This window comes from Nelumbo lutea, chromosome 4, assembly GCF_056320005.1.
Source record: "Nelumbo lutea isolate HS-2025 chromosome 4, American lotus-T2T, whole genome shotgun sequence".
Classification (NCBI taxonomy): Eukaryota; Viridiplantae; Streptophyta; class Magnoliopsida; order Proteales; family Nelumbonaceae; genus Nelumbo; species Nelumbo lutea.
The window spans coordinates 5,823,811-5,844,269 of NC_142687.1; the positions used below are offsets into that span (position 1 = coordinate 5,823,811).

Genomic DNA, 20,459 nt, shown 5'->3' on the forward strand with positions numbered 1-20,459 from the left:
GATCTTCAGTACAAACCACAAATCGCAATTAAGGCTCAAGCCTTAGCAGATTTTATCGCCGAGTGCACTTTTTACCTCGAAGCCCCTCAACAGCTTGAGCCCGAGGTCCCCAGTTTGGGTGAACCCGGGGCTCCCAAGCCAATAGAGTCTGAACCCCATGAAGTAGTAGCTAGTGTGGCATCTCTCCTGGTCAGGCCAACTGCGAACTGGGATGAGGAGCCATGGATCCTTCACGTAGATGGTTCCTCGAACCAGCAAGGCAGCGGGGCGGGAATAGTCTTGTGCGGCCCGGGTGGCACAAAATTGGAATACGCACTACGCTTTGAGTTCGTGGCATCTAACAACGAGGCAGAATACGAAGCATTGATAGTTGGGCTGAACCTAGCGCAAAAGGTAAGAGCAAAGCACATAGTCATCTGCAGTGATTCCCAACTCGTGGTCAACCAAGTTATGGTCGAGTACGAAACACGCGAGCTCTCCATGATCGCATACTTAGCGAAAGCAAAAGGGGCCCTGCTCAACTTCCAGTCACACTTCATCAGGCAAATCCCGATGTCAGAGAACACTGAAGCCGACGCTCTGTCCCGGTTAGCCAGCACAAGTCACAACGACATGAGAACCGTGTACATAGAGGATTTACCTCGGCCTAGTATTCTTGGCGGGGCAGAGGAGGTCGCTCCCATCCTCGAAGCAGAGCCGAGCTGGATCGACCACTCACGAGCTTCTTACTAGATGGAACCCTCCCTGCAAACTGCAATGCGGCCAAGAGGGTGCAGCGCCAAGAAGCCAAATATGTCATAATTGACGAACGGTTGTACCAGCGGTCCTACACGCTCCCCTACTTGCGTTGCCTGCGACCTGCCGAAGCCGAGCTCGTACTCTATGACACTCATGAAGGTCTGTGCAGTGGACACCTGGGGAGCAGAGCACTCGCCCAAAAAGCACTTCGACAAGGATACTACTGGCCAACGATGAAGGCAGATGCCGTCGAGCTCATCAGAAAATGCGACAAGTGTCAGAAGCACGCCAATATCCACTATCAGCCTGCTTCCGACCTCAAATACCTCGCCAGCCCATGGCCCTTTGCACAATGGGGCATCGACCTCCTGGGGCCATTCCCGCCAGCAACATGTGGGAGAAAATTCCTAATGGTGGCAATAGATTACTTCACAAAGTGGATAGAAGCCGAACCTTTGGCAATAGTTACGACCCGAAACATACAGAACTTCTTTTGGAAGAACATAGTATGTCGCTTCGGGTTACTTCGGGTACTGATCTCCAACAACGACAAGCAGTTCGAGGATATCAAGTTCCAAGAGTGGTGCCAGAACATGGGGATTCGGTAGAACTTCACATCAGTCGCGCACCCGCAGGCAAATGGTCAGACAGAAGTAATGAATAGAGCCATCCTGCGCGGACTGAAAGCATGTCTAGATCGAGCTAAGGGATTGTGGGCGAAAGAGCTACCAAGTGTTTTATGGGCTCACCGAACTACAGAAAAAACCGCCACGGGAGAAACCCCTTTCAACCTCACCTACGACACTGAAGCAGTAATCCCGACGAAAATCGAAGTACCAACATTGCGACTAGAAACATATGACGATCAGACGAACGAAGATGAATTATGTACCAACCTTGACTTACTAGACGAGGTAAGGGACCTCGCACACATCCGGACAGCGGCGTACCAGCAACAGGTTGCTCGGTACTACAATGCCAGAGTAAAGCAGCGAAGCTTCCCGGGTCGGCGACCTGGTCCTTCGTAGGATTATGGTGCCTGAACCCGACGTGGGCAAACTTGGACCAGATTGGGAAGGGCCCTATAAAGTAAAGAGAGCGCTCGGGGGGGCATACGAGTTCGAAACCTTAGAAGGCAAACAAATACCCCAAGCATGGAGCATTGTTAACTTAAGGCGATACTACCTATAAACCGCAAAGCGAAGTGGACGAAATCGCTACAAGAGCCTAAGGGCCAAGACGTAGAGGCAACAAAAGGAACCTTAGCATAAGCAAGCAAAGAAAAGTTGGGTATATTATCAGCTCGGCAAAATATCATTCAAACGGAGTAAAGAACACCGAAACAGGTCACGCGAGTACAATAACCCGGGCAAGAAACATATTGGCATATTATCAGTTCGACAAAAAACCAGTTCAAAAAAAATAACACTTTAACCGAAAAGATTGCCTATTCCATTGCAAGAAAAAGAAGAGTACAAAAAAACATTTACAAGCCCGGAGCTATTTCTTCCCCATTAGAAGGCACTTCAACAACACCCGAAGGCCCTGCGTCGCTCTCAGAATCCGTCTCGCCATCGGCAGCACTGGCCATCTCCTGAGTTATACGCGAAGTGGATATGGCACTAATGTCGAGGTTGGGATACGTGTTCTGAATCACCCACCGGCTCAGCTTGAATCCCCTTCTGTAAGAATCCACCATCAGGTCGTCAAAACGCGGAGAGGCAATGTAGTCTTTAACGGCCTTCTTCTTGGCGTCTTCAATACCTTGGGAAAAGATATGCGTTTTCTCCCTGATGTCCTCCTGAAGATATTCGACCTGATGCTGTAGGTCCAACCTCAAGTCCGTCATGTGCTTGACGACTACCCCCATGGCCTCGGCATCCCACTGAGACATCGCCTACCTGGCCATAGCAATGCAAGCAGCCTCTTCGACAGCATAAGCGGCCGCCTCAGTAGCTCGGGTATTCGCCTCGGCGGCACAGAAAGCCTCTTCGGCAGCATGAGCGGCCGCCTCAGCAGCTCGCGCCTGTCGCGAGCTCCTCTCCACCTGGGCCGCTAAGGCGTGAATAGAAGAGTTCACCTACCAAAAGAAACAAATGAGCGACAACAACAAGAAGGATAGAAAATGAAGAAGGCAGACGAAATCTGACTTACCACCATAGCATGAGTTACGCCACGGTAGGCAACCTGATTCAAGGGAAGATCGGTCCACGCCACAATCTCCTCGGGGAAAGTAGCCTCCCTACTCTTCTGAAGAGCGTAGTTCAGCGATAACACGCTCCTGAACTCCCCTTGAGCTCTCGAGCCCGAGGGCCCAACCCGCACGTGAGCGGACCCAGAGTGAGCAGGAGCACTGCGGAAGCCCCCGTGTGAGTGGTCTCAGCGTAAGGCGCCCCGGCCGCTTCATGCATTGGAGGAGCCACCTCGGGATCCCTGGGCAGATCCTCCGGCGTGTGGCCTGGAACTTGAGGCTCCTCATTCGGGGGTAGCTCGGTACGAGTTTGCTTGGCGACCCGCTTCCTCCTCTTCATGCTTTGGAATAGGCACCCCCCACGAATCCTCCTGCGTCCATCACACCTGCAGAAAAGAGTTCGACATCAGAAAAAACGAAGGAACAAAGCAAACAAGAAACCTCTGAGCTAGAAACCTACCCGAACTCAGGCTGGCCGCAATAAGCTTGACCTCCGTTAAGTACTGATGGCATTTTAAACCTTGTCGTGCCCATTGACGGAGGCCCTTCACCGTCTCTTTATCGAGAGTGACACCAGAATCAGGAGCGGCCTCACCCCACCCGGTTTGAAAATGCCACTCTTGTGCACTTCGCACCCCGAAGTAGTCCCGCTTCCATGCCGGGACCTTGTTAGGAAGTTCGTGCAGAAGCTTAAGGCCCGGGCGAGGAGACAGGTAATACGCCTGTCTTCCCCCAGGAAGAGAACCCGCTTGTTTCTTGAGCATTAAGATAGAGGAGAATATCTCCAAGTCTAAAGGGAAGTTCTATTCGCAAAAAAGGGAGACTGTCCCCACCAAGTTCCGAATAGAGTTCGGATGAAGTTGACCAGTGGTAACGCCGAAGTAGTTTATGACCTTGACGAGAAGTGGGTGGAAAGGCAGTTGCAGCCCCGCAACGAACTGCTCTCAAAAAATCACAATCTCATCAGGACCGTGTTCCCAAGGAAAAGTACCTGAAGGAATGAAATTGGTGTACCCCCCAGGCAGATTGTAAGAAATAAGTAGAGATTGGAGTCCCTCGGGCGTCATGGTCGAAGGACCAAACCTATCTAGCATCTGACCTCGACGAGAGGTAGATGCCAAACTGCTCGAAGCGGCTCGGTCTACGGGTTCGAAGTCATCCTCAAGTTCCACCTCAGGATCACTAAAGCAGTCGGGGGATACGGTTCGGTTCGTAGATCCTACATCAGTCATACTTGAAGAATCGTCTGAGCTATCAAAGCTAGACATTGAGGAGAAGATGTGGATTCAGGAAGGTACTCACCGGAAGAAAGTTTTGAAGACTGCGGAGACTGGAACAAGCCAAAAACCTTGAAGGCGAAGTAACAAGCCTAGACGCGAACTGAAAGACCTGGACGCGAGCTGAAAAGTTGGACGCGAGCTCAAGAAGCAAACTGCAGAAGTGACAAATCAACTAGGGTCCCCTACTATTTATAGCTACAGTAACCAAGAACCAACAGTGCAGATCAAAGCGAAATCCGACGGCCCGCATTCACATCGACTGCACGTCCCCTGAGATCGAGATGTCATTGGCGCACGTCTTTCCGAAAAGAGCAAAACGTCAGCGCACGTCTTTTTGAAACCGCCGACGCACGCCTTTCAGAAACTGACAACACGCCGAACACATCTCTCTGCAACTGACAACTGCCAGCGCACGTCTCCTCAAAACGGCAGTGGCTCGATTTTTTCAAAATTAAAAGACCCGCTGTCACGTCCCAGCGGCGCGATTTTTTGAAATTTAAAATAAACGCACGCTGCCACGTCCGTCAACATTCATAAACAGTAGGCACGTCTCCCGCCTTTTCGGACGCTCCAGAAAACCGGAGAACCCTGGCAAAGCACCTCGTGCAGTCAAGATTCGAAGAACGGGACAAATCCACCTACCACCTCGCAAAACTCCCCGCGCCAGGGCAAGACCCTTGGCGCGAGGAGTGGGGGGCAATTGATGAAGGAAGATTTGACCCGACCTCACAGTTATGCAACACGTGGCAAAGGCAACAACTCGACACAAAAGCACGCCTAAGACGCGAGCACTAAGGGGAGAAACCAGCGGTCCGAACTCCCTACTAGGAGCCCGAACTCCCCCTTCGGCCCCAAGCCAGACAGTAACCCGAACTAGCCTGCCTTATAGCAGTTCGGGACACACCTCGACGAACTGGCCTGCCTTATAGCAGTTCAGGACACACCTCGCCGAACTGGCCTGCCTTATAGCAATACAAGACATTTCTCCGAATTCAAGACTTCTTTTCGCTCACCACTCCACCGCATCACCCTCAGGACACCAAAACCAAACAAACCGTACCATGCCTGACACCAAGGAAGTCCGTACCCAAGGGCGGCACACTTGACCGACTTGGGATCTGACGCTTGACGGCCGCACTCCAAACGGCCACCTGCCACTGCCTCCTGACACTGCCATCTCCAGTTACAGAGACGGTTTCGACAAAAAGCAGTGACGGTTCTGTCCCAGCAAAAAGGACGACGCCCGAACTGACAGAAGCAAGGGTAATCATACCCGACCTGACAAGGCTTCGAAGCGAGTGCGCGAAGTGATTATAAAAGGCCCCCTACCCCCAACAACAAGGTATGTGAACTTTGTGCCATCTGGTTTATACTTTGCCTTTGAGAGAATACTAACTTGAGTTTCGGAGTTATCTCACCGAGTTCCCCACAGAGTTCCCTCATCTTTCCCATTTCAGGCTCCCCGTCGCTCCAGCTCAGAGATGAAATCATTAACAGCTAAGACCGGCCGGATTGCCCTCCATCAAGTGGTATACTTAGTCAATTAATTTAAACATAAGGGTAGTTCAAAAAAACTGCCCTTAATAAAAACCGAACTAAACCTTAAATTTATATCCATGAAAAATAAACCTCTATACCATTTTCATTTAAATACTAAATCCAAATAGAAATTAGTGAGGATTTATTGGATAAACCAAGAAGACTTCATTATTATATTTAGAAAAATAATCAAACCATAAATTGTTCAAATAAATAAAAAAATAATTTATGAATTAAAAAGATTAAATAACTGAATAATCTTTTTTGAAGTTAAATAGCATAACTCTAAAAGAGGGGTATTTATCGCAAAGTGAAAATTGAGGTTCAGGGGTAAGTCATTGAGCCCAATATAGTGGTCGCGATTTACCTAAGATAAATATTTGTTTGTTCTTCGCGTCTGGATTTTCTTCATAAATAATCATTGAACACAGAATGATGCACCAATGTCTCTTACCCTCGAGGCCTTGATTACCAGCTGAATCATAGATTTTGATTGTTATTTTTTGAAGTTCATGGGCCGGGCTCGGGTTTGTTTTTATTAAAATTTGAATGGACCCGAAGCCCCGAGCCCGAAGTAGCGTAAAATGTTCATGGGCCGAACCGCCCGGACCGTGAACAGGTCTCAAATTCTCAATTCGGTGTCCTGGTCGATATAATAATACGAATGGTACCCGAGGCACGGAGACACCGAGAGTAGGATATATCATATAACATCATCTTCAGAAAAACCCTAAACCTCTCGTAAAACGACTGAGCATGTCATTACCTCCAAAACCCTAAAACAACCGGAGAGCAGGGGAAGACAACTTTTGACACCTATTTCTACCCCCCTGGAATCGCTGGTTGCTATCCGTTCTTCGCAATGGCGTTGTATGTACTATTTGAATCTTCCTCTGGGTACGCCCTCTTTCTGGCACACGGCATCGATGAAATCGGACAGAACACTGAAGCAGTTCGGAGTTCTGTTGTCGATCTAAATCGGTTCGGGAAAGTGGTGAAGCTTGCAGCATTTTATCCATTCGAGTCTGCACTTGACGCTCTAAACCAATGCAACGCTGTTTCTGAAGGTGGAAACTTTGAGCTATCTAGATTTTGTAAATTTTAGATATGCATGTTCAGAGCTTGCTACGATTTCTTTACTTGTTATTGGTTTTAGTTGGTGGCCTTGTATTTTTTTACATGTTGTCAAAGATTTTGTTTTTGGTAAAGTTCTTTTAGTTGAACGTCACTTGGTTTTATTGATATCTGTATGCTTCACCTGAGCTTTACAGTGTTAAATGCAGTTGGTTTTCTTGGGACCTACAAGTGTGTTGTTTCAAAGTCTCCCATGCTCGGGATCAATGATCAATATATTGTTTTGGCGAATTTTCTAGGCTTTTTGAATATATAATTACATATCCATTGAAGTTTAATTGTCCAGGAGCCTTTGCTTCTTGTGTATTGCATTTTAGCGTGGTGTGTCTCCAGTGGCTCTAAAACAGCTGATATTTAGCCCACCTCAGCAATAAAAACAATAAACCGAAAAGTTATGGGTCTGTTTTCTATTTCCTTCATTTATTCTCTGATTTAGCTGTTGTGATTCAACGGATGTTATTGTTGTTTTTATTTGGTAAGGCAACATGCTTAGTTGCTTTTTTCCCTACTTTCGGTAATTAGTTGCTTGGAAATTTGGTGCTACTAGATTGTTAATGAGGCAATTGTTTATTCAATATCACTTTTGACTTTTGAGTACATTGCCCGTTTTCCCTCTATTTTTCCCAATAACCTTGATTCACTTTGAAAAATTATGACATTTTGCTGGTTTGTCTAATAATGCTTTTCAGGACTTATGACCGATGAGCTGAGGAACTTTTTAGAACTCAATCTCCCTAAAATTAAGGAAGGTAAACAGATCAAATTCAAACTAGGAGTTGCTGAGCCAAAGATTGGGTCACATATTTCAGAAGTTACTAAAATTCCTTGCCTGAGCAATGAGTTTGTGCTTGAGATTCTTCGTGGTGTTCGATTGCATTTTGACAGGTTTATCAAGGACCTTAAGGTGATGCACTCTGTCACTCTCTCCAGATGCTGTATTGTAGGTGGTATTATATTCTCTGAATTGTTCAGCTTTCTGATATTTCTAGATGCCTTCTGTTCATACAGCCTGGTGACTTAGAAAAGGCTCAGCTTGGTTTGGGGCACAGTTACAGCAGGGCAAAGGTTAAGTTCAATGTGAACAGAGTTGACAATATGATTATTCAAGCAATCTTCCTCCTTGATACTCTTGATAAAGATATCAACTCCTTTTCTATGCGAGTCAGGTTTGTTGTCCATCTTTGTTTTATAGTGGCCCTTTTTTGCTTGGTAGTCTAAAAGTAAACTTTAGTCTTAAATATACTTCAAATGATGTCACAAACAGTAGCTTGGTTCTGTCACTAATACTATCAGATCTTATTTGTCCTCTCCTTGTTCACATTGCCTAGTTTTGGAATGTTTTTTATGCTACGTTTAAAAAAAAAACACATAGTAAACTCAAGGCCATAAACTTTGCATCAAATTTGGATGACATTGAAAAAGTTAATTGCCATTATTAGGGTTTATGGGTCTTGAGTCTGTTATCTGCTTATATGTTGTTTTTGGTATAGAAAGGATGCAGTTGATTTTTTTTATCTTTAAATGATTAATTTACTGTGATGCTGCCCTGCAGAGAGTGGTATTCATGGCATTTCCCTGAATTAGTGAAGATTGTCAATGACAACTATTTTTTTGCCAAAGTTGCAAAATATGTGGAGGACAAATCAGAACTATCTGAGGACAAAATCCCAGGCTTAGCTGAGATACTTGGGGATGAAGACAAGGCAAAAGAGATTGTTGAAGCAGCGAAAGCTTCAATGGGTAAACATAATGAAATTATTTTATATGGCAAGTCTATTTCTCATCTTTTATTCATATTTTGTTTTTAATTTATGCAGGACAAGATTTATCCCCAATTGACTTGATTAATGTCCAGCAATTCGCCCAGAGGGTTATGGACCTCTCTGAATATAGAAAGAAACTTTATGAGTATTTGGTGACTAAAATGAATGACATTGCACCAAATTTGGCTTCTCTAATTGGTGAAGTTGTAGCGGCTCGTTTGATTTCTCATGCTGGCAGTCTCACAAATTTGGCCAAATGTCCAGCTTCTACTCTTCAAATCCTTGGTGCTGAGAAGGCACTCTTCAGGTATTTTATCAGCACCTATACTTCCAATAGAAAGTGGTAGTGCTTTAGTGGAAATAAAAAATCCTCAATGGTAGTACCCAATGTTCTGAAAATCACAATCGTATCGTAAATCGTAAAGGTGTTTGAATTGAGCCGTATCGTAAATCGCAAGATTTTTTCTTATTTTTTCAAAAGCTGTTAAAACTCTAAAATATACCTAAATCTCTCAAAAAATAGAAAAAATGTCTTTGCACAAGCTTTCTAACCCATAAACATCTTATAAACATATGGTAATGACAGAGTTATAGTTACATTAGTGTCAATAAAAAGCAATATATTTAATTATCTTGATATGAAATATGAATTAACCACATTTTTTTAAAAGGAACCATAATGTTTTCTAGATTCTTTAATCTATAAGTATAGATTCTTGTTTCTATTCTTTTAAATTTTAACTTTCAACTGTCAAGTGTTCAACAAAGCAACAAACAATGCACATCAAGACATCAATTAATAATTATCCATACAATTTATACAATAGTGAGATAAAGCCTACAAATGAAAGTTATACAACTAAAGAAATTAATTTCTCTGAAATTAATGAATATAAAGAGATATCATGTGTATGGGGCAGAGCCACTGTTTTAATAAGAATATTGAAAGAAAGAAACAAATGAACCTTGTTTTCATGTTAGAAAAGAGTGAAAAAAATAGAATATATCCCTGTTTTTCATAAATACTGAGAGTGAAAATAATGGAATGAAACCTGTTTTAACATTAGCAAAAAAAGGGAGCTATTTTTGAACAATAGAAAGCAACCTGTTTTAACCTACAAAGTGTGGATACACCTTTGTTTTTGTATAATACAGTTTTATTTTATGTGTAAAAAAGAATGAAGAATGGGGGTGAACTCCTGTTTTATGATTAGAAAAAAGGGTGAAGGGAATATATCAGGGCTAAAGCCCTATTTTCATGCAAGAAAACAAGTAAAAATATTGGGGAAAAGCCCCTGTTTGTGCATGGAAAGAGGGTTAATCAAGATAAAATATTATGAAACAAGGGGGAAATGTAATAGGGTGGAGCCCCTGCTTTTATTCAAAAAGAAAGAACAAAACTAGGTATCCTTAGCTTTCATGCAAAAATGAATGAAAAACATGGGATGGAGCCCCTGTTTTCAAGCCAAAAAACAATTGAAACAAATGGGGCGGAGCCCCTGTTTTTATGCTAAAACACCGACTGAAATATATAGGGCAGAGCCCCTATTTTCATGCCAAAAAACTGACTGAAATAAAGGAGAAGACAAGAAGACAAGAAGAAAGGAGGAAGAGGAGGAAGAAGAAAGAAAGAAAGAAACCATGTAAAGATAATATTAAAACAGTAGAAAAAAAAACAAACAAATTCTCTTACCTTTCAACACAAAGAACTGAAACAAGTAGAGGAGATTTTGAGCTTCACTGAAACATTGGAGGAGGGTTTCTTCTCTTCCAGTCTCCCGCCGAAATCTTTTCCTTCAATGGTAAGTCATGTTTGATCGACCAAAGTGGATATTCTATGTTTTATAACTAAAATGATGATTCTGCCCCTCTATGTAAAAGAGAAACTTTAAAAAGGAAGAGGGTTAAATGGTAATTTAATCTTAAGCTTTCAAACTCTAATCATATGAATCATCCAGGAATCATGATTTACGATTTACACTAGTGATTTGCTTACAAATCGTACAATATATATATATATATATATGATTTGTATTGTTTTAGTCCCAATTTGATTTGAATCATACAATTCAAATCATGAATCGCATGATTTTGAATACCACTAATCCTCTGCAATGTCAGCTGTTGGTTTTAGAAATAAAAGAGTACCATTTCCCTGTTGCTTTTTGGAAACAAAGTAGTGTATGATATTCTTTGTCCATATCATTGCAATGGAGTAATTACTATCAAAAGGCATTACTTCCCCCATAGTTTGGCGGTATTCTTTTGCAACTTCATGTTGTAATAGGCCAAATGAAATGATCAGAACACCTTTGAAGTTTCTTCTATATGTTCAAGAATGTATTGTTTATGACTTGAAAAAAGAATTCATTCTTAAATAAATTTTCTTGTTTCTTAGATGTTGCCTCCACCATGGAATTAAACCCCCGTTCAGGGAACTTATATGTCCATTGATCAATTAGAAAGAGTGAACCCATTTTTAGTCATTTGTCATCTGATCACATTAATTGCAAATATTTTAATTCTTAAATCTAGTTTCCTTAATTCAAGTTTTTGCTATTGTTTTCAGGGCATTAAAAACACGAGGGAACACACCAAAGTATGGCGTCATATTTCATTCGTCTTTTATTGGCCGGGCATCTGCTAGAAATAAGGGTCGTATGGCTCGGTATCTTGCCAACAAATGTTCTATTGCATCTCGCATTGATTGTTTCTCAGGTAAATTTCCTATGATGTCAGATATGATGGCTTCATTCCCACTATCTGTGGAAGTATGTTTTTTGGATAACCCATAAAATATTGTAAATACAGAGATGAACACTACTGTTTTTGGAGAGAAGCTCCGTGAACAGGTTGAGGAACGACTGGACTTTTATGACAAGGGGGTTGCACCTCGCAAGAATGTTGATGTGATGAAAACAGCTATTGAAAGTGTTCAGAATAAAGGTGAGCATATCAGATAAGGATGGTCAATGAATTAGAAAGCTACACAAACACCAATTGGTTGTAAGCCATGCTTTGCTTAGGATCTTGAATGCACTTATGATCTGTTATGAAAAAAGTATTGTCTATATATATATATATTAATTATGTTGCAATTGTTTTTGGTGCCTGGGTGATCTCTCTTTTTTCAGTTTTTTTTCACTGTGTTTTCTTCTTCTCTATGCAATGCATTCACAGATGATGAGGACACTGCGCCAAATACAGAAAATGCAGATGGTGAAGTTTCTCTAAAGAAAAGCAAGAAGAAGAAATCTAAAGATGAAGCTGCTGTGAATGGTGAGCCTATGGTGGTAGATGAGGCTATGGCTGTTACAAATGGAGATGCTTCACCAGGAACAGAAAAGAAAAAGAAAAAGGAGAAACGTAAGATGGCACAGGAGCAGGATCATGTTCAGGCTCCTGAAAGTTTAGGTGCTGTGAATGGGTTCAACTCAGATCAGGAAGGAACAACCAAGAAGAAGAAAAAGAAGAAGAGCAAAGACGTATACATGGAAGATCAAGATATCCAGAGTGCAAGTGAAGTGAAGAAAAAAAAGAAAAAGTCAAAAAGTGACGATGAAGAGTGAATTCTTGATAAAGATGTTGCTTAGTTTAATTACGTATCCTTGTAGACTGCTGCTTTTATATTGGATTTTTCTGGGTAACTCCACCCTTATCCTTAATGGATTCTTCAATCAAATAGTCGGCTTGCAGCTAGGTTAACATGCATTCCTAGCAGTTTAGCTTTAAGGATTTGACCTTTTCCTTGGCTAGCATGTGATAAAGCAGACGGTGAATTATTCTCTAATTACTATCTCATGACATTTGTTTCATTATTTTATTCCCAACGGACGAACGTTAAATCCCCATGGTGTTGTATGATGTATCAGGTCGAAGTAAAACGGTGTAAAACAGACGAGCAAAAATTCCTAATATGCTTGTGTGTATTTTTTTCTGTTGTCTTTGTATAAAAAACAGAATTAAGTTCGCCATGTCTCAACTTTTTTAAATGCATTCATTCTTAGAGCAAATCCTCCAGTGTGTTTTGGGCGTACGGGGAAGGTGGCTTTTTTCGTGGGCCATTTGATGAATGGACATGCCACGACCGAACCCAAAAAATCAGGTGTTTTAAATTTCGAACGAACGAGGAGTTCTGTCTGTTTTACTGGGTATTGCAACAAATTGCTGCATTGAACTAAGGCATGAGTCATCCATCTCGAACAGTTCAGTTAGGTCTCTTGAGGCGCAAGCGCAACCTCCCTCCGCTGAGTGCTGATATTATCGCTCGTGCCTACTTGTTCCTTTCAGCTTTCAGTAAAAGCCTAAAAGAGGGTCACCTACGTGGCACATCAAAGCTCAAGACGAAAAAAAAGTTGACGCTTGGCACCACTATGCATCCAAACTAGTATAAGGCTAGAGGTCACAATAGGACAAAATCCTCAATTCAACAACCAACAAGCTTGGTTTTAGCAGGGTGTCCTAATGGGAGGGCCGGGATCAGCAGTAGGGTATAAGGTCCGATGGGCAATAGTTGTAATTCCAAGTCTTTAGGAGTGTTCGACAAGATGGTTGGTTTTGTAAACAACTACTATATTTTTACACAACTTTGATGTTTTCAGACTCTTTATTTTTGGCAAGAAGAGACTTGTTGGGCTGGGCTGGTCTTTGTCTCTTTATCAACAGAAAATGTGCAGACTCAAGCCCGAGTCTGGTCTAACCATCAGGTTTAGATCTTGAGTCCAAAGCTTGATTCCAAGCCCGAAGCTTGATTTGTACACAAAATGTCTTATTTTCAATGTATTTTTATAAACTAATATTATATTAATTTAATAATTTAATTTGTATTTCCTAATAGTAAATTAATATTTATTAATAATTTAAGAAGCAAATATATATTATAATTATATATATTTATTATATATAACATAAGTATTTTTTTATTATAATAATAGTATCGGGCCGGGTTTATTTGAGAAAGCCTGAGCTTAGAAGCTTGAAATTTTGTTCAAGCTCGAAAAATAATAGGCCGATCCATCGGGCTACTCAGCCCATGAACAGGTCTGTCTTGAATATACATACAGGCATGGGGTGAGCGGTGAGCCAAGTATATTGGTGGGGTCCTTGCCCCCCCAAGCTTTTTTGTTAAAACCATTATTTACAGGGAGAATGACTGTAAGATCGGGCAGAATGACCGTAGGCACGGAGAATGACCATGAATTGATGCTAAATCCACGGGCAGGATACAGTTTATAGGGGGGCTACTAGTAGACTATAAGGGGCTGTAATTTCAGAATTCTACAGTGGGCTGTAGTGTACTTCTCCGTTACTTAATAGAGGCTGGGTCAAAAAGTTCCTTAGCCCCCTTCAAAACTTAAACTAAAATCTAAAAGATCACTCTCTAAGTTCCTAAAATGTTCAAAAAAAAAAAAAAAATCTTTAAAAATCTGTAATAAATCCAAACATTCTTAAGCCATTTTCCCCAAATCCTATTTGTTCTACTGCCTGTTTCATTTTTTTGTTTAACTTTGGCCCACCCTAAAGAATATTCCTGGCACATACGTGCATAAAAAGTCTAGTTTGGTTCACTATTAAAAAAGTCTTCTTAATGATTTTTTTCCCGGTTTATATTTTAGGAGCATGAGGTCAACGGGTCAACATGTTTTCGACTTCAACTACTCTTCGCCTGTCTGGATCCAATCTGAATACCAACTTCTGTCGTGACAGAAGTCACAGAAGGAGATAGGAGGTAATAGAATGGCCCAACGTATTGACATTTGCGATATGGAATTAGAAATCTATTCTGGTTTATGAGATTTAAGAATTTTATCCAAGACATAAAATCTTAGATAACATCTATAGCTAATTAGCTATGAGAGGGTGTTCGAAATTACTACCGTCCCAAAGTCCGAATGGATTTCAAATTTGCATGAATTGGCGGGATTTAACCGCTTTTGGAATTTACTAAATTAAAATTCCATGCTTCATCTAATGTCCACAAATTACAAATTCAAACTAAGGTAATGGAATCCATGCCATTTGAAATCCTTGGTGGTTCGTATTCTGCCTTCGAGCAGCCTTGTATAAACATTAGACTTTTGAATTGATTGAGTGCCCATTGTGGGTTGTAATCGATTCCTGGTTACTTATGGCTGTAATCTTCATATATTTGTTCCCAAGCTTTGGATCGCTGTCACTTGATTCTCTGAAGAAAGAGAAAAGGTTATGACTTAAAAGGTGGGCTACCTGATTAAAAAGAGAAAACAGAATCATGGAGATTATTCCAAATGACATAAAATCATATTTGCTTAAAGTCGGGGACTCTAATATACAAGCAAGAAGCAACATGAATGGTGGGGTTGGGAACATGGATCAATTATCGTCCGAAGAGAAATTCTTATTCTTTCTCTGTAAAAAAGAGCCAACTCAGTTTTAAATTCATGGAAGCCACCTTAAGTTAATTGCATAGACAAAAAGAGTTGATGACGACATACAAGTGTAGAGGCGCCTGAACAATTTAAAAACAACCAAGCTTCTTGCAGGGAGAACAGTTCTTTCCTTTTTTGTTTTCATAAACAACATTTGTAAATTTGTTATCATCTGCATGGGCCAGCTTTTGTATTTCTGATTTGCTTGGTGCTTCAGGTAGATTCGTGGTTTTAAAAGATTATAGCCCATGGGACCCTATTTGAAAAGCGGGGCTCATGTGTTGGAAATATGGAGTACAAATGGATTGAGCTCCACCCAATCTACAAAGCAGCTGGAACGAATATGTCCCATGCTCTGAAGGGTTTCCTTTTTTTCTCCTTTGATTTTGTATTCCAATTAGAGTATTTTTATATGAGTTTTTTTTTTTTTTTTTTTTTTTTTTACTATTGAGATTGAACATATAAGTTTTTTTGAGTCGAGCCTAATTCGATCTAGTATTTTTAGTATTTTTGGATCGAAATGAGCTTGAGCCCAAATTCAAGCCTTATGCCCTTTCTTATCCAAATTGAGTTCAAATAGTTTAATATTTGGCTCATCACGGCCCATATCCACTCCTATTTGTAGTCAACCCAATATGGTTGGAGAGCGGATTAATTGGAGACAAAAACATTCACACCCGGCTGAACTATCTATCACGGTTGAACACAACAGTGTTCAGTATAGCTGGGTTCCAATTGGAACCCACAGTGAGCATTGGCGTGTTTAACTGTGATAGTAGGGGTGGATTTGAGTCAAGTGAGCAGAATAGTATTAGGCTCGAGCTCGGCTCGAGACTAGTTTACAAGGTTCGAGCTCGAGCTTGGTTCGAGCCAGAACCTTGAGTTTGAGCTTGGCTCGAGTCAAAAGTTTATAAGCTCGAGCTCGGCTCGTTTTATATTTTATAAAAATATTTTATTATAAAATTATTTAGAAAAATATTTTATAAAAACAAAAAAAAATATATATTTTTTTAAAAAAGTTAAGAATGATAATAATTAATAATTATAATATTTTATTATATATATATATATATAAAGGCTCGTGAGCCGAACTCTAGTAGGCTCGAGCTTGGCTCGTTTAATAATCGAGCCACTAAATTGGACTCGATCTCGGTTGAAACCGAGCCAAGTCGAGCTTTTCACGAGCCGAGCTCGAGCAGCTCGTGAAAAGCTCGACTCATTGCCCCCCTTATGTGATAGGTAGTTCAAGTAGGTGTTTATGATTTTGTCTCCAACTCATTCGAACCAGTATAATTGGGATAAGGCTTAGATGATGATGGCAATGATTTCATGAAATCACAAGTTGACTTATTTTATTGAGAAGGAAATGTGATTTATGTTTAAAACAATGTTTTTTATTTTAATTGTTAGTGTTTTCAATCCCTTAGTCATGTCAACTAATTGGATTAGTTGACTTGTCATTATACCTGTTCATTGGCTGGGCTCAGGCCGGGCTTTCACTCTGTATTAATAGATTTTTCTAAGGCCCGAGCTCGATCCGAACAATGAGCCTACAACTTGGGCCCAAGCCCGACCCTCATAAAAAGCCCGAAGCCCGAGCCTAGACCCGAGCCCGAAATTTATCCCATGTTGTTACTACTACTGAAGTGGCTGAATAGAGAGAGAGTGAGTGAGAGAGAAATTATAAAGAAAAAAAAATAAAATATATATATTTCAATGAATATTATATTATTTGTATATTTTATATAATATATAAAATACATATTATGTATTTTACAAAATATATAATGCTGAGTCGGGCCGGGTCAGTCTCGGTCTGGGCTTTATTGACAAATCCCGAGCTCGGCCCGTAACATAATCGGGCTTACTGTGTTAGACCCGAGGTCAGGCCCGCGGGCCTAATTACATGACCAAGCTCGACCGGGGTGCAGGCCAGGCCGGGCCAGGCCATCGCGCTACCCGGCCCATGAACATGTCTACTTGTCATCCAACTAAAAATTTGGGGTTATTTACAACAAAACTAATTGCGTATAAAAACACCAATTACTTGATCAACAACATGGATTTAATTAAACTTTCCAATCCAATTAGTAGGGTCAGAGGTTGGATGTTGTCTCTTGTTTTTCCTAATTTTTGTAGTTTATTTCCATCTTTCATAAAAATAATTTTTATTTATCACATTTATCTTCTAATATGCTTATATATTTTTAGGCATGTCCCCATGTTTTTTAGAAAACTTCTATATATTTTCAATTTATCACACTATCTAGTTTGAAAATTTTATTATTTAATTATGAAATCCAGGGTTAACCCATTTGCGCTAGATAGTTGAATAGTTTAGTCATCACCCAAAGAGAAAAATTGTTTTTCTTTTAGATTGATTTTAAACTTTGTATTTCATTTTTGATGAGGGCATATTTGGCCCTCCAGTGAAATTGTGACACGTGGCACCTCGTGACAATTAGGCAAACACCCAGGCAAGAACTTACCAAGTTGGTGTCCCACCTGGGTACCGGTTTGGCCGGCCTGGCGCAGCCTGGGCACGACCTACGTGCGACCTGGCCGGATCAACCTGGCACATGATCCGACCTGGCCGACCTGGCAACCCATAAGACGCCCACCAATGAACTATAACGGCATACCCCGCGAGCTCGGTAGCTCACCAAGGAGCTCGATAGCTCACCAAAGAGCTCGCCAAGGAGCTAGGCAGCTCTCCAAGGACCTCGCCACCAAGGAGCCAGGCAGCTCGGCAAAGCTCGCCACAAGCAGCTCGGCATAGCTCCCCCGGGCAACTCACCACTTGTAGGGTAGCTCGGTACAGAAGAGTAGTTTGGCATATCGCAGGAAGATCTCCTGTCTGACAACCTGGCCCAAACACCGACCCGCCAACTGACACAGGCGTCAACCTGACAACCTGGCCCAGACACCGACCCGCCGACTGACACAGGCGCCGACCTGACAACTTGGCCCAGGTGCGGACCTGGCCGCCTGACACAAGCGCTAGCCTAACAACCTCGAGGAGTTCACCAATGTACCCCGGTTCTGATGGGATATGATGAGTCTTACCGTTTGAGGGCTTTTCACCCACCTAACCCGCGAGGACACCACTATATAAGGACTTCGACCCCCAAAGCCAAGGGGAGGGAAGAAAAGGATGGTAACCCCTGCTCTCTAGCTCTCTCATATCTCTCCAAGCTCTGTAATCAGAATGCTAACTTAGGCATTGGAGAGTCCCTGCCGGGAAAATACCCCCGGGTCCTCTGATTCAGTTCTCGCAAGCCCCTCAGCTCCCGCCGCATACAAAGGAGAGGAAATCACCTCACGCAGAGGGTAGTCGGGTTGCGTTGCACCAGGGAGCTCCACCATCCTATGAGTTGTAGGCCACCTAGGAGTAGGTCAAATGATGAGTCCAGCAGGCAATTCACCACCAGGCAGTTCGCCACCAAGGAGCTCGCCACCAGGCAGTTCGCCACCAAGTAGCTCTCCACCAGGGAGCTCGCCACTAGGCAGTTCTCCACCAGGGAGTTCGCCACCAAGTAGCTCATCACCAAGGTACGTCACCATCGGGTCAAATAACGAGGTACTTAGCCAAAAAAAAATTATACATCACAAAAAATGGTACGTGACCAGAAACGGTTACATCAATTTTCATCATTAATAAAAATAATTCTTATTTTTCACATAGATTTTTGTTTATTATGATAATATATAATATTATAGATGTGCTTAATTGTTTTCTACATTTTTTCATGTTTTATAATTTATGACATCATAGGTTAATCCATTTTATGCAAAATGTTGGACTGTTGAACAAGACATATTGAGTTGGACCAGCCCAAACTTAATGGTCTAAAGTATTTATTGGATTGGATTGAACCTGGTCCATCTACAATGAATTTATATTAGATCGGGTTGGATTGAGTCAATATTTGGTCCATTGATAAAAGATAAGAATATAGGTGTCAATAGGCAGTCTAAATATAGGTGTCAATTGGACTAGATCAAATATATGAAATATATGAATTATATTATATTTAATTTATATTTTAATGCACTTTAACCTTTTTATTTGTAACAAATATAAAAAAGTCTGAAATTTTTTGTAAAAAAGTTTTTTTAATGAAAATAGTGGGACGATACACCTATAGCCCCTTTGGATGCATAAATCTTAAAAAGTTATTTAAAATAATAAAAAAAACTTTTAAATTAAATATCCAAATACAAAAATTATGATATCCAAAAATTTAGATGCACATTTAATGTATAACCTGCGACTCTTTCATCGAATCAAGAGGTCAATGGTCCAACAACCTGGATTAAACTATTTTTGACCAATTCTCAGGTCTTAGTAAAATCGGACCCAAAATCATGAATAGATGATGATTCGAACCATTTAACCGGTTGAATCAATGGCATATTTAAAATACTAATTAAAATTATTATTCTATCCTTACATTATAACATTATAGAAGGGTCAAGTTGAAAAAAAAAGGTATTTTAATCGAGGAAGAATCGAGGAACATAGAGTTTTTTTTTTTTTTTGATATATAGGAAACATTGAATAGTTATTCTCATTTTTTTTTTTGTAGTTGGGCTTGGGCACATGGCGAAGTACTTAAGAAGGTTCACGTCATACACGTGTCCCTGAAACTGATGTTTTGGGCAATGAACCCTGGCCCTTCCAAGATTGTATATTCGATTGACGGAATGGGCACTGGTTGGAGAGTAAACTGAGAGGGTCTACGTACACACCAGTACGCCGAGTCATGGCTTCTTGTCGTTGGTGGGAGATTGGGAGAGGGATTCATCATCAATCATCAAAGGCAGAGGTAGGGCATTAAGTCATTCAGTTAAGTTCGGTAATTCCAACTTCATCAGACGGCCTCATAGTCTCTCCACGCAAAGGAAGGGAAGATAGAGAGGTAGTTTCAATGTTCCACGCATCACATGAAAGTCACACAAACTACTGGACTTCGGCGGTTCGGCCTAGGGTTTGCGTATTCGACCCTCTCTGCTACTGTTCATCCTTGACGAGCTGTTAACCGTTAGATCGAAAAGAAGGCTAAAACTGATATTTTATTTTTAGCCGGCCCACGTTTCACTGGTAAGAAATTCTTTTGGGACGTAACATAAGTACTTGAGTCTTGAGTTGACGAATGACGTCTCCCTAGTTTGTCACTCCGTCCCTTTGGATCATTTGCTCTCCTTCCCTTCTTATTGAGTCTTGACTTGCCGTCTAAGATATTGAATGGATTACACGGTTGACCCCTTACTCTGTTGTCTTCTTTATACTTAGCATTTACTTGTTTTATTTCTCTAAGTTCGGAGCTGACAGTGCCGGTGATGCTTTTAAGATGTATGGACTCATCTCTTTGTCTCAAAGAAATAATAATTGTAACAGCAAATG

General features: G+C 41.3%; 1 protein-coding gene across 1 annotated transcript; it reads left to right on the top strand.

Moving 5' to 3' along the window:
• The first annotated feature begins 6,187 nt into the window (after positions 1–6,187).
• Positions 6,188–12,460, top strand: LOC148853581 (nucleolar protein 56-like). Its single transcript, XM_088983347.1, has 8 exons — positions 6,188–6,815; positions 7,572–7,786; positions 7,891–8,048; positions 8,435–8,622; positions 8,700–8,952; positions 11,215–11,363; positions 11,457–11,591; positions 11,826–12,460. The coding sequence occupies exons 1-8, from the start codon at positions 6,611–6,613 to the stop codon at positions 12,212–12,214; spliced, it is 1,692 nt and encodes a 563-aa protein (XP_088839473.1). The 5' UTR covers positions 6,188–6,610; the 3' UTR covers positions 12,215–12,460.
• Positions 12,461–20,459: the final 7,999 nt, after the last annotated feature.